This window comes from Neophocaena asiaeorientalis, unplaced genomic scaffold (genome assembly GCF_003031525.2).
Source record: "Neophocaena asiaeorientalis asiaeorientalis breed wild unplaced genomic scaffold, Neophocaena_asiaeorientalis_V1.1 scaffold110, whole genome shotgun sequence".
NCBI classification, from domain to species: Eukaryota; Metazoa; Chordata; class Mammalia; order Artiodactyla; family Phocoenidae; genus Neophocaena; species Neophocaena asiaeorientalis.
The window spans coordinates 1523647-1543570 of NW_020175053.1; the positions used below are offsets into that span (position 1 = coordinate 1523647).

Here is a 19924-nt window from a genome sequence, read left to right on the forward strand (position 1 = left end):
TTTCTGCCATTTTTAGTGATTTGGGGTGAGGGGAGTTAGGTGATTGTCAGCTTGCCATCTTGACTTAAATTTCTTGTGCTAGATCTTTTGTTCTATTTGTTCCTTTAAAGAAAAAAGAGTCCTATGGGTTTTTTTGGGGTACGCTGGCCTCTCACTGTTGTGGCCTCTCCCATTGCGGAGCACAGGCTCCAGACGCGCAGGCTCAGCGGCCATGGTTCATGGGCCCAGCCGCTCTGCGGCATGTGGGATCTTCCTGGACTGGGGCATGAACCCGTGTCCCCTGCATCAGCAGGCGGACTCTCAACCACTGCGCCACCAGGGAAGCCCAAGCGTCCTATGTTTATTTTATAAAGTAACACATACCATCTATAGAAAATTTAGAAAATGTGGTCAAGAAAGATGAGTGACAGTTTTTTAAAAAACAAAATATCATATGTTTTTATAAGTATCGAATATATTCGATTTTGCCATAAGGTTCCTTCAGTAAAGAAAAGAATATTCATTTCTTAAATTTCAGTAATGCCCTTGTACACTAAAGCAAAAATCTACTTCAAGCTTTATAAATGAAAAAACAATTTGGTACTATTGTTATTGAATTCTAATCACTGTGAAAGATAGTCCTAGGGTCTGTTTAAAAAAAATAAGATTAGACAAGTGTGTGTTTGGCTGCATGTAATAGAAAAGTCGGAGTTGCTTTGCTTCACGTGGAGATGCTTAAGAGGGGGTGGTCCAAGTGTGGCAGGGCAGCCATGTAATGCCCCTTAGCACAGACCCAGCCGTCTCTGCCATCCATCATCCTCACTGGAGCAAGATCCCTGGCAACTCCAGGCTGTCACCTAGAGTGCTGTCATGAGCATGTAGCAGCTGACCCTACTCCTTTTGGTCAGGAAAGCCTTAACGTTTCTGGAAGCACTCTTCTTAATATTACACTTACACCTCATTGACCACACTTGTCACATGATCACTTTTAGCTGCAAAGAAGCCTGGAAATCAAGTTCTCTGGTTTAACACCTCACTCCCTGGAACAAAACCAAGATATTGTTAAGGAAAATGGAATTTGTGGCAGACAAGAGCAGTGTCTGCCACAGGACCAGGGTCTGTCAGAGGGCCAGGCATTTAGGTGGTTTGCAGTGATGAGCCCTGAAGGGCTGGTGCAATTGCCCATGCCCTGGCAGTCATAACTCTGTGTATTGCCACACATATCTAAATACGTACGCATAGTGGAATACACAAACGTGTTAGAAAGTATTTGCCTGAATAAGAATGGTGCTTTCATCTCTCCATTTAGCCAGATGATGCATCTTTCAACATTACTACCCTGTCAGATGGGTCCCAAGATGAAGAAGGGAGTTTTGCAGTTCCCAGGAGTGGCCCCATGGTAAGTCATTGCATGCCCAGATGATTGCATGTCAGGGCAAAATTGCAAATTCAAGGCAAGAAGAAGCAATTTTTTTCAAACAGATGAGAAAAACTTGAACTAACACTGTGAGGAAACCACAGCTGCCAATAGACCCATCAACCTTATAACAATTAGGAAGAAAGAGGCTCAAAACTGAGGAATGAATAGATCAGTTTGAAAGAGGACTCCATAAATTAATACTGATGCAGTGTTCTTTAGGAGCGTCAAGTATGGATCGATTTGTTAACTTTTGTCCCCTTGTCTGAGTTCATACAGATGATCTGTCCTAACTCTGCCATCTTAACTCAGAAGTCCTTTTACCTGCAGGATAAATTAAAATTTCCTCCTCCTGATATTGAAGGCTCCCCACTATTACCTGTGTATCCAGCGTTGGATCTCAGGACTCATCCAAACAAACCCTCCACTTACGACAGATTCACTCACGTGGCCTTGAGTAGTAGAACTTCTACTTTCCTTTGTCTCAAACTCTCGTCATTCCTCCCCCCGCCCCACCTCCACTGGGAACCCCCAATTGGTGTTTCTGTGCAGGAGCCCTGGCAGGGTGTGGCATAATGGACCAGAAGTGAGAGACCCTGTTAGATAAAGTAGTGGTTCTCCACTGGCAAGTTGTTGGAAGGCAAAAGAGCATGACAAGACGGGCAGATGGAGGGGGCACATTCAGTGTCCTCCTGGGCAGTAGTTTCTTGTCTGTTGTCGAGTTTGATATACCGGGTAGTTGATATGCACAACGCACTCCCAGGTCACCCCCATTGTTCAGGGAGATAATGCTGTTAGCCCCATGTGAATGAGTTTTTCTGTTGTGTTTTTAGATTTTTGGTTATGAGGTGGTTTTGTTTTGTTTCATAGTGATCATTTAAGAAGCATAAAATAATGTGAGTGATTTTTGTCAGTAGCACTCACTACAGGTTATAGCACTGATAGGCTAAGGGTTACCCACAGTTTCTGACCTACTGGCTTTAAATTCAGCTGTTACTTTCCCATTTAAGACCACGCATTGGAATGCAAATAAGTGAGAATATCTCTATTTCAGAGATAATCTCCAGTTCACCTCAGTTAGTGATGAAAACAAAGTAAGTCATTTGCAAACTGGTAACTCCTAGAAATGGGGAGTTTCCTACAGTAGACCTTACATGGTTGTGCTGTCCACCCACCCCGCACCCTGTGACCGAGGATTCTTCTTCTAAGTAAGGCCTTGCCAGGATCCTTCATTTTCAGTCTCAGCTGGAGGTACCCATGTGCCCAAGACTCAGCCCTAAGTCTTAGCCTCACCTCTACCTGTCTTCTCTGACACCTGTTGACTTTATCTTGTACATAGTTCTAGAGTACGTCTACTCCCGTCTTTTCCTACAACTACTTCCTTAGTACAGAAACTCATCATCTTTCTGTGTTACTGAAGCAGCCGCCTAAGTGATCTCCCGGACTTTAGCTTATACCCTCCATCTCATCCTCGCCGTGGCTGCAAGTCATCTGTCTAAAATGCAAGTCTTGCTCCATGCCTGCAGCAGTTCTCCCCACTTTCTAGTTAGTGTTAGTGTTAGGTAGTTGGAAAGCGCCTGTCCCTGGCCTCTCGTCTGTCCGCTAGCTGGCTTCACCTGTTCTATAAGCCAGCAAGAAAGCACTGTGTATAGTTCTGTGCACACACCAAGCAGAACTTGAAGAATGGTGTTTGCACCGTTGAGTTGCTAAAGAAGAGGAGGTTGGGTAGGCCTGTTTTCTAGGCTTTTCCATGGCAGCTCTGTGACCACAATGCTTGTGACGTTTTTCTGTTTCTTCACTCTGCTGATTCATTGATTTATTCATTCACCAAATCTTTATTGAACACGTGTCGTCTACAGATAGGATCCTTGAAAGTTTGACAGTGTAAGAGAAAGAAAATGATCTTACATGGCAGTTATAGGTAGAGCCTCCTGGGGTAAGTTAGTCTCTCAGATTTCGTTTTTGTTTTCATTTTGTTTTTCTGAAAACTGATTGATAATGACATAAGTAAAAGTTTCAGCAGTGATGACACTCAAAAAAATTTCATTGGAACCTGTTTCTAGTGTGACTTACTTTGGATTGTTTCTCATAATATCTTTACTTTGAAATGTTAAACAAATTGGTTAGTTGCTAAAGTAGCCCACAGATGCCAACTTAACTCTTTCTGCACCTGTACTGAAAATCATTCTAGAACTTCTTACCATGATGTAAACACATTTTTGACTTCCCTGCTTCCTGATTATTAGGAGCCATGGGCACCCCGGTTTGGTTCCCCAGTTTCTTTTACATGGTGGGATTTCCAGTGATTCAGTGCAGTGGAGGCAAGGGCTTCAGGGGTCCTGGCCATGATGCCTATAAAGGTAAATCTCGCCGGCCTGTCAGGGGAAATCTCACTGACTATTTACTGTTATCTCCAAGACTCCAGAGGCTCTTGACAACTTTCACTATTGGCATTTATGTTGTGGAATGGGATAAAGTAGGTAACCTAACTTTATCTTTTCCAAGGGGATAACCTTGGTTTGACCAACATCTTGTTTTTTCATTCTTTCATCTTTTTTACTTGTTTGATTTGCACCTTTATGATAAGTGAATTCTCTACGTATACAGGGTCTATCCTAATTACTATGACTCTATGTTTTGTTTATTTAAATTTGTTACAAGTTTGCCATCATTGTTTAGAATCAAAGTTTTCTTTCCTCTTCTCAGAAATTTTTTTCTTTCAGATGAACTTACATTGAGGCTATCACTACCCATTAAATAAAAATCTTGTTAGTACTCCACTAAGAATTTCATTGAATTTAAAGATTGTTGGAGAGAATTCACATCTTAAAATATTGAATCTTCCCACTGAGAAAAAATTGTGTCTTTCCATTCATTTGTATCTTCTATCCTTCAATAAAATTTCATAATTTCCTCTCATATTTTTTCCTACACATTTTTTCATTTGTTAGTTACTAGGAACTTAATAGCTTTCATTGGTATTTTAAATGGTAGGGGTTTTTCATGGTATCTTCTTGTCTGTGTTTGTGGATATAGAAGGAAAGTATTTTTGTTACTCACAAAAGTCTCTCATAGTTTCCTTTCTGAAAATTCTTTTTTTATTTCTTAGAATTTTTCATTTGATTTTATAATTTGTGCAGACATCGTCTGAAATACTGAAAGTTTTATTTGCCCAATCTTTAAAATACACTTAGCCCTCTTTATTTTTAGGTTCTGCATTCTAGGATTCAACCAACTGCAGGTTGAAAATATTCAGAAAAAAAAAAATCCCAGAAAGTTCCAAAAAGCAAAACTTGAATTTGCTGTGCACCAGCAACTATTTACATAGCATTTACATTGTATTAGGTGTTATAAGTAATCTAGAAATGATTTAAAGTATACGGAAGGATATGCATAGGTTATATGCAAACGTCACAACGTTTTGTATAAGGGACTTGAGCATTTGAGGATTTTGGTGTCCTTGGGGGTCCTGGAACCAATCCCCCATAAATACCAAGGGACGATTGTAGTTATTCATCTTATTTACTTATCTTATTCAACCAACCTCAAGCACTTATAACATTGAATAATAATTATGGAGATCTTTTGATACATTTTTGATTTTCTCATGAATTCTTCTAAGTTTCACTATTAAGAAGAATATTTGTTCTGGGTTTCTGAGCCTTGTAGTTACTTTTATCAGGAGTAGAGATTGAGTTATATCAAATGATTGTATCATCTATTAAAATGAATGTATTGTTTTTCTTCTTTAAAAGGCAATTACTTTAGGAAATTACATTGATAAGTTTTTCTAATGTTGAACTATAATTTCATTGCTTAGTTAAACCCTACTTGTGTTATATTATTCTTTTCTTATGCTACTGAATATGATTTGCTACCATTTTAGCATTTTTAACCACTATTCTACTAAGTGGGGTTAGCCTATAATATATCATTTCTTTTTGTTATTACCAGAGTTATGCTAATCTTGGTACAAACATGTTGAGAACTTTGAATCTTTTTCAGTATTTTGGAGCTATTTATTAAACTTTGGTGTAAACACATATAATCTGTAAAAACTATTATATACAGTTTTATGCCAAGGTCTGGCATCACTGTAGACCTAATGCTTTGATTAATTTTTCAATAGATGGTTTAGGGATTATATTCCTTTCAATCCCAACTTGTATGAATTTGGTAATGTGTATTTGTTCTAGCAAAACATCCAGTTCATTTAAAATTTCAATATATGTTGGCGTGTGTGTGTGTAAACACATATGTACACAAATATATATATGTACATACACACATTTGTTTAGGTGCATAATTTAAAAATTTTCTGTGAAGGTAGCCATTAACTCCTTTTTTCTTCCTAAAATTTATGTCTATCAGAATGTAAATACTTGCCTGTGTTGGCAGTATTTTTTTTTAAAGCCACTACCTTTAATTAATTAAGCCTACTTTTTCTATCGTATTAATTTATTTAATCCTTATTAATTTTTTTCGTTCATTCTTGGATCTACTTGGATAATTTTTCCTAGTCTCTTGGGTTATAAACATTTTTCTTCTTTTTTTTTTTGAAATATATACTCATTTTAATGTCAGACACAAAAATTTCAGAATATCCCTTTTTAGAAGAATTTGCTCGGAACTTATCCATTACATCAACAACTTTTTTTTTTTCCTGAATTTTATTTTATTTATTTTTTTTATACAGCAGGTTCTTATTAGTCATCAGTTTTATACACATCAGTGTATACATGTCAATTCCAATCGCCCAGTTCATCACACCACCACCCCCAGCCCCTTGCCGCTTTCCCCGCTTGGTGTCCATTTATTTTTAAACTTTATTATACTTGTGTTTAAGGTTAAGAAGTAATCTGAATAATACTTTGGCTGTTCACATGGATTTTTGGAATTTATTACTCTCATTGTCTTTAATATTTAGTTTATAATTTCAGATGTCATAGATGGCATCGGAATGCCTTTAAATTCACATTTGGATAGATTTTGTAATTTTTATTATATTTTTTATTTCAAAATTGGTTACGTATTTGTCAGTGAATGTGGCTTATATACGTTCATCTCTGGGGAATTTGGCCCAGTGGATGCAAGAGGTGGATTTATCAGTTCTGATCTCAGATGCAGAAGAGGAATATGGGGAGCCTTATTGTCTGTAATGACTGAAGCACAGGCAGATTTAGTGTATAGAGTTATAACACATAGATTGAAACCATGAGAAAAAACCAAGCAGCCTGTCAGGAAGGTCAGAAACATCTTTTGAGTCGGTGAATTTCTCCTGTAAGTAATGAACACGGAAAATATTTGGTATGGTGTTTCTTTAATGTGAAGGAAATATCAGATAGTTGAAGTCTAGTTTTAAGAGAGCTCAAGCAGATAGTGCTAACCTTCTAAATGTTGGAATTTAAAATAATAATCCTTCAACCCTTACTCTCCAATCCCAGTGCAGTAGGATTTGGGCAGCAGAGCAAGCGTTGGTAGTTAGGAAGCTTTGCCTCTCCTAAAGCAGCTGAGGCCCCAGTGGGAAACTCTAGTGGTTGGGCATGTCGGGAAATGGTAGGATCCATTATGGACAAGCTAGGGAAGTTTGTTTTAAATGGGAGTGGCATTTATGTTTGAAATACATTAAAATCACTAGTGAAAGCATTTTAAAGATTCTAATATTAATATGTTTAATGAGTAAGTGGATGTTTTAAAATTATGAATACCAAGCACTGAAACTTTTCATTCAACCTGTTTCAAAACTCATGGTCCCTTTATTGGCAGAGAGATCTTCCTTTTCATTTTCACCAAGTCATTCCCCTGCTTTAACACATGAATGTTCTTTTATTTGTTGTGTTGTGTTTTAACCCTTATGAGTCTAAGTCTGAGAATCTCTACCTGGCTTTCAAAACCTTCTGGACTAACATATTTCTCATATTTTTCTAATACTTGTCTCAACTCCTGGCAAATCAGGCTCTCCTTGATCCTCTCATGAAGCCAAAATGCTTCAGATTTCCATACCTGAAATTTATAATTCCATGTCTGGCCTGAATGCTTTGCCCTCCTCCCTGCCTTTGTAAGTCCTTTTCATCATTCCTTGTTTCAGTGCAAGGTCAGCCACCTCTTCAGTGAAACCTTTTGGGTGGCACCTCTTTCCTCTCCTTTACTCTCCAGTAAACACTAGTAGTATAGAAATTAGCTCTTAAGAGTGGATTGTCTTTTAATAATGTTCCATAAATGTTACTCTCTTCTCCTCATTATAAATAGCTAAAGAGCAAGAGTCACAATTTAAATTTCTGCTTCCCCCAGGAAAGTCCCAGAATAATTTATATTACAAAAAGTGGGACCTCATTCAATACTATAGACTGGCTGGGGGCCAGTTAAACCAGACAGCAGATGGCACTTCTCCACTTTACAGATTACGAAATTGACATTTAGTCCATTCAAGGATCCCAAGCCATCAGCTTCAAGCCTTACATGAGTGTTTCTCAATTTTCAGGAGTGTTCTCTTCTATAGATGAGTTATTACAAAGTTTAATAAAGCATTTCTTTCTAGAAAAACATAAGGAAACCACTGAAAAGTGTTCCACATCTTTTTAAGGATTTCAGTGTATAGGTAATCTTTAATCTGTAGTGTTAGTTTTTAGAGCCACCAATTACATAATTGAGCATCTGTGTTTTAATAGTTGGCAATATATTCACATTCTGTTTACACAATAAGATATGTTATCTCCTTTGGAATAAAATAGGAAAAAGAGAACGCAAAGCTCAGCATTCGAGATTCCCTTGTGCAATTTGTAGTACATAATAAAGGATCTTTCATGAAGCAGGTGTTCAGTTCATATTGCTAAATAAATATGAGTGACATCAGGCTCTGGGGGAAAAAGAACAGACTTATGTGTGAAGAGCATAAAAAAGGTTCTTGATGGAATAGCAGATTTTCACCCTCACACATACTCACAGCTGATAACTTCCACGTTAAAATTTATATTGGTAGAAATGGTAGAATTTGTGTGTACGTTTTTACTAGTACCCATCCAACCTGAGTTAGAGCTCTACAAAGCTCTACAGAGCTCTACAAAGTTAATTACTCAACTTCTGATAACATTGCAGGGGAGTGCAGTGCTTTGGCAGGATTGCAGTGAAGAAAGTAGGAAATTAAGTAAGAGAGGACACTGAACTAGAAAACGTACTTAAATTGTTGGTAGTTATTATCACTCTGTACTTCCTAGCAAAGAAGTTAATAATGTATGAGTATATTAATAGTACCTAGCCCTCATGCAGTACTCACTATGTGCCAGATATTATTCCATGTGATTTATAGTCATTTAAAATCCAGAATAACTTGTTGAAATATGTTCTATTATCATCTTCATTTTACAGATCAGGAGATTAAGCAATAGAGAGTCCTGTAACTTGCTTGAAGTCACACGAAGTGGAAGAACCAGGATTAGAATCCAAGCAATCTGGCTCCAGCATCCCTGTCACTAACCATCTAGCTATGTCATGACTTAGAGTTTACGACCAAAATATGTGACCAGCTGCATCAAGAATAACAAATATAATAATCATCAAACTATGTGACATCAAGCATTGTAATTTTTACGTTAGGAACTGTATGACAACAAACATTTAAGAAGATGTGGTTATTTTGACCTTGACTTAGTTCTCTTTTGAGAAAACTGTGTGAGCTGTACAGGTGTGAACTGAGTGAGAAAACAAAGGAAATCAGATGCAAGCCCTTCATGGAATCAAGAATTGCTTTTTGTGAAAAGAATTCAAATATACAGCAGAACATAAATCAGGTTGAAACGTAGGGTAGACTGTATTTATGATAAGCTGTTTTGTGTTCGTCTTCCCTTGTTTCACAGTCTATCCTGGAGACTATTCCAGATGTGCCAGCTCATTCCAATGGCTCAGCAGACCCTGGACAGTCGGTGCAGAACGCAGTGACTGGTGAGTGACACAAACTCCTACTGAACTCAAGCTGTGTCTTTTTGCTTTTGTGCTGGCACTCAATTCAGTGAGAAGTGAATTTCTGAAAGCAAAATGTATGTGTTTTTTCTCCCCTTTTTGATTCTGTCACCCGGGCCTCTCCTCCCATCACCTCCAAACAGCCCATCTGTCATACCAGACGAAACTAATTGAACCACATTGGAAGCAGAATCTTTTCCACCTTTACTCCCACGGCATCATTTAGAAACTACTCACTTAGGCAGTGTCTTTGATTTGGGGCCTCTCTCACAGGTAATCTGGATCTGCTTAACAGTGTCAAGCAGACCAGGAAGCAGACCGCTTCCAAGAACCTCTGATTATGCTCAAGTAAATGCAGCAGCAGAGCAGCTTGTGATATACAGAGTAACAGGGTTAGCTTTTAAATGGGCCTCTTCCACTTGAGCATTGGATACTCTGCATGGGCCCAGTATGGAATCTCAAATCCTCCTTGTTAGAAATAGGCCCCTTTAGGCCACACTTTTGTGATCCCTCAAAATTTTCCGTAAATAATGCACCGTCTTCTGAGATACAGCAGAACCCCATACTTGCAGCATTAGCTTCAAAACTCAAATAAGTTGGGGTGATGAAAATGTTCTAAAATTGATCGATGGTTGTACAACTCTGCAAATATCCTAAAAACCGTTGACTATACACTTCAAATAAGTGAATTCTAGGCATGTGGATTACATTTTAATAAAGCTGTTTCCAAAAAAAAAGAAAAATCGAAGAGAATGGATTTGCTGTAAATTATTCCACATCATTCTATTTGCTGCCATACTGTTATTCAGTTCAACTCATACCACTAAAAGATAAAAGTCTACCTGGAGTAGTCTGGTGATTTGGAGTATCGGCCTGTATAATCAACACTGTCCAAAGAATCTGTCCATAGGTCCTTAAGAAGTTAGCATTTTATTTAACAATTAATCTTACTCTGATTTGCATGCAAGCCTCTGTATGACGAGTGAAAATCTTAACTGTGCCCTCATTATTTTCTGAGTACTTACTGTATCCATTTATTGTGTTTTAATTCAGTAAAACTGTTTAGAATTTTAAATTTGTTGGTTTACAAATTTCTCTGTTAAACTTTTAATTGAGATTAACTAGGTCTTCTGTCATTTCTATCTTTTGTTCCTTTTGTTCTGTTTGGTTTTCATCTAGTCACTGTCTATAGAAGAGGGTAAAAGAGATGAGCTCTTTTTTTTGTAATCAAATAATTCTTTTCATGACATATGAACAGTTTTGCCAGGCAATGAAACAAGATGGCAAGCCAAACTCTTAGTCAAAAATCAGATTTAGGTTTACTCAAATGATTTCACTTGTTTTTGGTAAGGAATCTATTGTCTTAATTTCAGACTTGAGAGAAACATGGATACGGGACAGTACTTGTCACCCATTTAGCTTTGTAATGTGCATCATACGAGGTCAGGTAACGATACAAAATCACAAGAATCAGGATTAATTCACCTGAACAAATCTAGCAGTGAAGAGCAAACTGAATTTGAACAAATCTTAAGAGGCACATTTCCACAGTTTGGGAAAAACCCAAGAGGAATGAAAGTAGGCAGGAATTTCCTGTGGGGCCTCCACCCTTTCTCCCTCTGCTTTAAGCTTTTGCTTCCCCAATAGCAGCAACGTTGGGTCTGGATGGACTTAATTTTAATATCATGAGAATATATAGAAATATTTCATTTTTGTCTTTCTAATTAATCTTCAATGCTTTTCATGAGACATAAACATCTAAAATTAAAAACATCAGATTAAATAGAAAGTTTGCTTGGATAATGATTATAGAAGTTTGTTCATGTGGAAATCTGATGACACTACATTAATTGCTTAACTGAAATCATTCTGGCTGAGTCTAATGCTTTTCCTGGATGTAAACATTCTAATGTGCTTATGGATTAACTTGTAAACATTTTGTGCTTATTTTACAGTAAATGGTATTGATTGATTAAATGGCATATTAAATATTCCACATCCTCTGTTCTTTAGATGATGAATATCTGGAAAGGGACATTCCACTACAAGCTGAAGAGCTGTCCTTTGAAGTATCTTATTCAGAAATGGTTACAGAGGCTCCAAAAAGAAATAAATTGAAGAAGTCAGATTTTAAGAAAGAAGACTATGTTTTACCTGTAAGTAAAAACCTTTCATGATTATTCCACTAGCTTCCTGTGACTTCTCTGTGGGACAAACTAGGATTTTTAAAAAAATTTCTTTGTGTGTGCACAAGGGCATGGGGAGAGGCCAGGCATCAGTGTTGCATCACACCAGGGACATTATTTGTTGTGCAGTACACAGCCTGCCTGGCTGTACCTGGCAGCCCTGGGTTGAGGAAGAGTTGCTAGGGTATATGCTTGAGTACTGCTTTATAGATGAAATAGGATTTCCACTTGGCTTGTGTGCTTTCATGCACTTTCTATCCTTACTTTACTTATAGGTTGATGCCAGTTCTAACTGTAACTGTATACCTACTTGTGCATTAGAAGCCACATGTCAGAAAGTCACAGTCATTAACAATAAGAAGTGAGAGCTTATAGGGCAGACACTAAAAACTCATCAAAAATAAATTCAAGAATTTGTAATATTATTATGGGATGGTAAAGTAGAGCTACATAGTTCATTAGCCTGAAAGCCTCATTATGTATATCCAGGATAATTATATTCTGAAAGCCCAATACAGGAAATATGCTACACTGATCTATTTGCTACTCAGTCAATGCATTTGTGAAGAGTTCAAGATGTGGAGTCCTGAATATTCTGTGCTGATCAGGGCTGGAGGCATGATGAGCAGGGCTCAGGCAGTGTCAGGGCTAGAGGAATGAGTCATCTAGAATCAGGCAGAGGCTTTGCCCCAGGTGGCCTGGACCATTCTTGTGACGGAGGGGAAGAGGACAGGGCAAGAACTGTAAGACCCACCAGGAGCCTTCTATGGGCCAGACACTGCAGTAGGTATTCTAGTTCTCATCATCCTAGTGATTGCTCCCATTTTACAGTTAAGGAAACTGAGGCCCAAACAAGCTAAGTAACATATCCAAATCTTCACAGCTAATAGGAGGCAGAAACAGAATTTAAACCTACACGTGTCCATCTTCAAAACCCCTCCTGGACCCTATGCAGCCTCTATGTCGGAGGGCACAGTGGCATTCTGGGACAAAAGAGGGAACCCAGCTCTGGGACTCTGGTTGCAGGGGGAGTCCCTCTGAATCTTTGGAGAGAATTGTCCAAGAGAGGATGCTGACCCCCAGTCTCCTCATCATGTCTGTCTCCTCCTGAGTTTGGGCTCACCTTGGGTGCAGGGCAGCCTCCCATGAAGAGCTCTGCATAGGGTGTAGCACGTAGTGTCAATAATTGCTCAGTAATGATTGCAGTTCTTGTTGTGTTGCTGTTCTTGTTATGTATTATTGTCATGTGGGGCCTTGGTCTCAGAAAGAAGGTAAAATAACCAAGTGTTTAATAGCACAAGGTATACCTCAGACCACACCCTATGTTTTGTTGTTTAGCTTTTAAATGCTTGGAATTTCAAAGAACAGTTGTTGAATGAATGAATAAATGAATGAATGAATGAATGAATTGGAAGATGCTTTAAAAATCCCAAGGAAGCTCTAGTTTAGGGAACTCCTATGGAGAATGTATACTTACAACTTTGTAATTTAAATAACTATTGTATATTTCTACTTAAGCCATTTTCTTTCAATACCAGGTTTTCTGAGAGCAAAGTATTTGTTATGGATTTTATATATATACTTAAATATAAAATTTATATTTTACTTATTATGTAATTATATATTAACTTATATAATACTTATATTTTATTATTATTACTTATATGTAATATTTCTGTTATTTATTATAAGAACAATCTCTTGTTTTTTAAAGGTCTTACTTCTTATAGTCTTCACAATATTTCCGGACTGTTGAAGGGTTTTTTATTGTTCTTTTAGTGTATTTTGTTTCCTAGTGTGGAAATGGAGAATATAACAATATAATTGGCTTCAAAATGATAGTAGAATTATTTGGCACTTTCTGTGCATTTTTCTTTTTTAAGAATATTCTGAATTACCTACATTTGATTTTTAAGGTAGAATAACTATTGTCTCAGCAAGCAGGTGCAATCAGTTTCAGTTGAGAAATTACCTACATTCTTTACATCACAGTTGTGATGATGACGTTATGGTACACTTCAGATCACTGTTTTGTTTCAATTTAGTGTAGTAGTGATCTGCAGATGTTCTAAAAATCATATTCATAATCTTTCTGGGATGCAGCATGCTCCTCAGAGATTTTTTTAATGAATAGCATGTCTTGCTGTACAGACTTAGAATGTCCAGGTGGCATTTGAATGAAGGTATAATAATTTTCCTTTGCCATAAAAAATAAATATCCTCAATATGTATTTTAGAAATTTATTGTTCAGAAAACCAGATTTGGCCTAACTGAAGCAGGAGATCTGTCTGCTGAAGACATGAAGAAAATCCGCCATCTCTCTCTGATTGAACTGACGGCCTTTTTTGATGCCTTTCGTATTCAACTAAAAAGAAACAAAACGGAGAAAGTAAAAGGACGAGGTATTAAGACTTATTCTGAAAACAAAACAAAACAAAAAGACTTATTCTGGCTTTAAGACTTTGATACATGGGAATAAGACGGTGCTTTTCTGATTCTTTTTTCTTTCTCACCTATTTTACAATGAAGACAGTGGGATTTTTGGAGTTCCTCTTACGGTCCTGCTGGAAAATGACCGAAGGAAAGATGCTGGAGTGAAAGTTCCCCTTGTGTTACAAAAAGTGAGTTCAATGTAAATAAAGGGGGAGTTAATAGAGCCCTGTGCTTGCAATGTGCTATTTGTAAACCCACTAATGAATTTTCCTCTAGATTTAAAGACACTAAAGCCCTATTAGGACTTGGGCCTTGGTGATTTCCGGGTTTCCTCCATACATCCACATGACATCCACAAACACTTGGGCATGCCTGCCTTGCTGAGAACTTCTGGAGCCTGTTTCATTGTCTGATCATAAAGCATCAGGTGATGAGTGCAGATGCTCTGTCACATGGCTTCCTTCATTTATATTTCTTTGAATATTTAAAAAATGTTATTTGTGTGTATGTATGTGTTTGTGTGTGTGTGTGTGTGTATTTGATTATTCTGTCCTGTATAAGAGATGACTTAATTATTAGCAGTCCATTTACTAATCATACAAGTATTTGCTGAGATATATCACAGGTTGGGTGTCTTTAAATGTGTATGTATAATTGTTTAAATGAATTTTCCAGACAAAGCTAAGTAAAGTCTAAAAATCAGCTTATTCTGGTGGTGTTTGAGGTATGACTGAGAAGGTACAATCCATTTACACAAAGAAGAATTTTGGTTTGGGAGGTTTTGAAACTGATATTACCTGAACTATTGTATGTGGTTTCTCTGTGACCATCACTGGTTAATGGCTCATTTGCTTTTGTGTCACGTTTTTTTATAGCCAACAATTTACACTGGTTTAATTATGTATTTATTCAACAGTGACATCCGGTGGCACAAGTAAAATTCCAAGCCCTAAACACAAATCTTGTTGAATTTTCAATTCAATTTTTAAATGATATGTGAAAATACTGAGTGAGGAAACATACTTACTTTATTCACAATAACAATTCTGTGTCTCTTTACTATCTTCCTTAATTTTGCTACCAATACCTCAAATTGAGCTGCTCCTCAAATCAGGTGATTGATTGGCTGCCAATAGGATCAGGGAGGATGGCAACCAGGGGGCCAGAGGATGCGGGCGACACCCAGTGTGTGCGTCTGTAGGGCACCTCTCCTGCACCTGGCTGTCTGTACCTTGTCACGTCTGTACAGCACCGAGCAGCCCCAAGAGGTCGGTGTTATCATCTCCCTTCTACTGGTGAGGCAACGGAGGCATCGTAGGGTGAGGTAACTTGCCCAAGAACATACAAGAGGTAGATGCAAAAAGGGACACAGTATGTATACCCAAGGCCAAATCCATGGTGACTCTAAGATTTCCTTTCGTTCCTTGAATTAGAACCAGAATAATGCCCTTTGTCCTCCAGTGAAAGGACAGAGTCTGAAGAAAATGCATAAAAATCTAAGACTGAGAAGATTCAACACAAGAATTTATATTGTTAAGTAGGTGCAAAATCCTAGCACGTGGATGGTGCACAATAAGTGCTAGTTAAAACTAAATCTGGGTTTATCTCGTATTAGCATCTCAGTGGGTGCTAGCTCTAGTTACTGCTCCTCATTTAAGACAGCTTGAGGCATTGCTCTTCTACTCCTGTGGGAGAGTCTTTTCTTATGAACATGTTTCTTCCTCCTAAATATCTACTTCTCTTCATACCTACAGGAGCTACCTTAGCTCCAGGCGCCATCATTTCATGAAGGGAAAATGGCAGAGACTCTGGATCCTGCTCTTGCTGTGTGAACGTGGGCAGATCCTTTCTCCTTTCCGTGCCTCAGTCTCCTCAGCAGTAGAATGGGGATTCCACTAGTACCCGCCTCATAGGATTATTGTGAGGGTTAAATAAGTTAATGTACGTAAAGTGCTGAGAATGTTATCTGACACACAGTAAGTGCACAATCAGCGTTAGTGTTTATATTATTTAATAATAAACCATCATCATTACCATGAGAGCTCATGAGACCTACAAGCCTTTACAGTATGTAATCCCTTGGTCAGATTTCGAGAATCCCTATAGTTCCTTAGCCAGAATAGTGCAACTAATGATAGTAAATTTAGGATCTTTTCTTATTGGTCAGTCTGCAGAAAGAGATACAGTAATCAGATCTTAAAATAGTTAAGTGGCAGTGCAGTTTCTTGGTTAAGAGCACGAGCTTGAGAGAGTTGGTGCCATTACTTTTGAGGTTGACCCTGGGGAAAGTGGAAAACAGCTCTAAGTCTCCATTTCCTCATTTGCAAATTGGAGACTAATGTCGACCTCCTGGGATAGTGTGAACATTTAACTAGGCATTCAAGTACCAGGCATGTATATATGCTTGGTAATGTATCGATTGTTTTCATCATCATTATTATTTCAAATGTTTGTAATCATATGGAGGTATTTATTTTTGTAATGTATCATTGCTTTCCAGTTCTTTCAGAAAGTTGAAGAATCGGGTCTGGAATCTGAAGGGATTTTTCGACTTTCAGGATGTACTGCTAAAGTCAAGGTACCAAACATTTTCTCTCTTCCTCGTTAGAGATCTCAGCTAGCTAGACCCAAGTTCACACAGGCATCAGGTGTGTCCAGTTGTTTGTTGTTGTTTTTTTGATACTACCACTTGGCCCTATAGAGCTTTCCTCAATACCTGTGTTCCATGATCCTGAGTTGTGTATTCCTTTAAACTAAAACAACAACAATAAAAAGCCAACAACAATGAAAGAACACATCAATTCACTATCAAAAACTGCTGCTTGTCTTTAATTTGGTAAAGTTGAAATGTCCCATCATTGTTTTTTGCGTTAAACAGTTTAGCTTTTTTGTGTTCCTCTCAGTCATGGAATTCACTAAGCCAGTATTAGATGATCCCTGATTTCCATTGTCAATTGCTTCAAACTTAGAAACATTCTTTGGCTTTCCTTTTAATGGAAGTCCTTATAAGAATTGGTAGGAATGGCTGTAACCACTAGAACACTCACTTAGCAGTTCTAAAACCCAATTCCATTTAAGGTAATGTTAGTTTCTACATATAAAACCACCCATGCAATGTGAATTCCTTTACTTTCCTACCTCTGTATGGTGGGAAACTCTTCAAGTACAGCAAAAAAAATAGAATTGTTAGAGAAGAAAAGCTTTTCTCATAAATTTCCAGTATGATATCCCACTTTGTGTGCCGGTGTGCCCCCACAATGAAGCGTCCCTCCCTGCCCTGTACATTCCCCTGGTGGGTGGGCATGGAAACATGAGCAGTTCTCAATAATGAATCCTTGAGAAAAAAAATCTCAGGGAGAGGGAAAAGTGAACTTGGTTGTGTTTGAACTAGTAAAAGGAATTGTGTAGGGGCAGGAAAGCATCTCTTCACTAATTCATCTGGGCACATGTTTTGGGAAATTCTAGTTGTATCAGAAGTCTCAGAGTTTTCATATAGACGTATGACGAGATATTTTTCAAAGGGGAAACTGAGAGTAAATAGGCTGTGTCTATTGGAAGCTCCAGGAAGCAGGTGTTGGGACAGAGTTAGGAGTAGAAGACGGTTATCGAGGGACCGTGCTTCTCAAGGATCAAGGGGGAGGAGGTGGGCTTGGGCGGGCTGAGCCTCAGACCAGGTGCAGGTGGGACTCTCTCCCTGTGCCCTGTCAGCCCCACGCTGCACTGTCACTGCTGGGGCTGCCTGCAGGGAAGGGCCTGAGGCCAGTCAGAAGGTGCCAGCACCTGGGGAGTCAGCTACCTGCATTTTTGCCGATGAACAGCCAGTTCTTTTTTGAAGGGAGACCTGAGCAGTGCTCTGCACTTTGCCAGTGACAGAGGGATCAGCGCATTTGGGGGGGCTGTGACTTCCCTGGGAATAGAAATTACTAAATACTGGCACAAGTTCGTTTGGAAGGCAGGAAAATTCCTAGTGGATCCTTAAGGTTTGTCCTCTCTGAATGGGATCTACTTTTTGTTTCAGGTTCTCACAGGTATGTTTTTTATATATACTTCTAAATAAATGTATCCTAAATCTGAGGACAAAAGCTGTTACTAGTTTTGGTTAAGTCTTTGTGGTTATATCTGTAGAGTCAGAGAACCAAAATGAAGTCAGGAAAATGAATTTCCTAAACAGAATTAGACTCCATCCCTGTAAACCTCCCTCTATAATAGGGAAGTTGTATTCGCACATATTCTTACTGACTCTTACTGTGTGTGTGTGTGTGTGTGTGTGTGTGTGTGTGTGTTCGTGTGTGTGTAGGGGGAACATAATGGATATGACTTAAAATTCTATTTTTGAAAATAATCAAAAGGAGACAACATTACACAACATTTCTTGTGTGTATGAATTTTAACATCATAGCACAAGTTGCTTTTCTTTAGCTAATCTTTGACTGAAAAATACTTATCAAAGGCCAATAATTCATTTAACGTGTTCTAATAGGCACATGCATTCCTGAACCACATTTAGGTAAACGTCCCTTTTGGCCCTTAATAGGTTTTATGTAGTTTTAGCCTATTTATTCCATCTCTTATTAGTCCGAAAAATGTAATCCAGATGTTTTCGTGGTTTGAGCTCCAAGAAAGCCAATGTGAAAGAACTCTGGGCCAGTGAACAGAAACGGGAGTATTGCAGTTAGAAAGGCATTGTAACTTGATATAGTAAAGGGGCCTTTATTTCTCTTCTTTGTTCAAACTTTAAACTTTAAAAAAATTTTTCATCTACGAATGTGCTTGGGGAAAGAAAGTTAAAAAAAAAAACAACATTGTAATTATCCTCAAATTGTGCCAAGTGGATGATGCTAACACGAAGGTATCATTATGAAGAAGCCAGCCTGGGTTGTGCTTTCAAGTCCTGGTTAGACTCACAGGGGAGTAGCCCTGGGGGACGCTGCTGGTTTTAGCCACACGGAGCACATAACTGCCCAGCCCATTCCTGGATGTGAGGCCTCAGATCATTTGGAACCAATTTAATGCTTTGGTGTTTCCAGTGATTTTCTTTTCCAAAAATGACAGAAATTTGAGCCAAACACCGGGGAATATATTTCATGGAAGAAGGCAGACTGGTTTGACATGCACGGTTTTCTTTTTTGACTCGTGTCAGTTATTCGGAGGCTGCTCTAAATGTTTTATAGTGATGTTACCTGGTCTGCTGGTTTCCCTTCCTGAACTGGTTTTTGAAGCTGAAAGCAGGTTATTTGCATTTTTATAAAATTACCTCAAAATTGGAAGCAGGTTATATATTTGCTCAGAGGAGATTGAAGGACATGGCTCCTGACACTTGCCTGGTGTTCTCATTAACAGTGGACAGAAAGCATGACTTTTTTTTAACATGTACACGTCTCTGGCAAGGAAGACTCAGCCCCTGGTTCATAGGGCTTCATGTTTAGGACCACTGTGGACATGTCAGCTCTGCTCCTACTTCCACTGTGCTCTGGTCCAAACTTCTCCGTTTGTCTCACGCTGGCCGTCTAGACAAGACGAGGTGCTGTTATTACCAGAATATCCACACCACATACACATGGGTTTCCTGTAGTAATAACACTAGAGGTTGTAGCAGACCCAGACGAGGGGAGGGTAAGTGCAGCCAGCATTTCCTGAGCACTCTCTGTATGCAGGCCCTGCCCCCTGAGCTCTACATTGTAGTATCCAATTTAATCTCTGTGAGGTTGTTCTAATATCCATCTTTTCAAAAAAATATGATTGCTCTTGACTTTATTTTATTTATTTATTTTTTAAAATTTTGGCTGTACCACACGATATGTGGGATCTTAGTTCCCTGACCAGGGATCGAACCCACACCCCCTGCATTGGAAGCTTGGAGTCTTAACCACTGGATTGCTGGGGAAATCCCTAATATCCCTCTTATGGAGCGAGAAATCTCACAGGCCTACAACTAGGCAGTTGTGGAATTAG

General features: G+C 38.5%; 1 protein-coding gene across 3 annotated transcripts in view; it reads left to right on the plus strand.

The window, feature by feature from the left end:
* The window catches only part of ARHGAP28 (Rho GTPase activating protein 28), a 70057-nt gene that overhangs the window by 21655 nt on the left and 28478 nt on the right, over nt 1–19924 (plus strand). For 2 of the 3 annotated variants that reach the window (XR_003005782.1, XM_024763991.1), the window contains exons 4-9: nt 1289–1378; nt 9250–9334; nt 11366–11508; nt 13776–13941; nt 14069–14160; nt 16473–16550. Coding sequence is in view for 2 of the 3 variants with exons in the window: in XM_024763991.1 (XP_024619759.1) it covers nt 1289–1378; nt 9250–9334; nt 11366–11508; nt 13776–13941; nt 14069–14160; nt 16473–16550 (654 nt within the window). In the remaining variant the exon portion in view is untranslated. The remainder of the gene's footprint in view (nt 1–1288; nt 1379–9249; nt 9335–11365; nt 11509–13775; nt 13942–14068; nt 14161–16472; nt 16551–19924) is intronic. The other variant, XM_024763990.1, reaches the window with a different exon arrangement.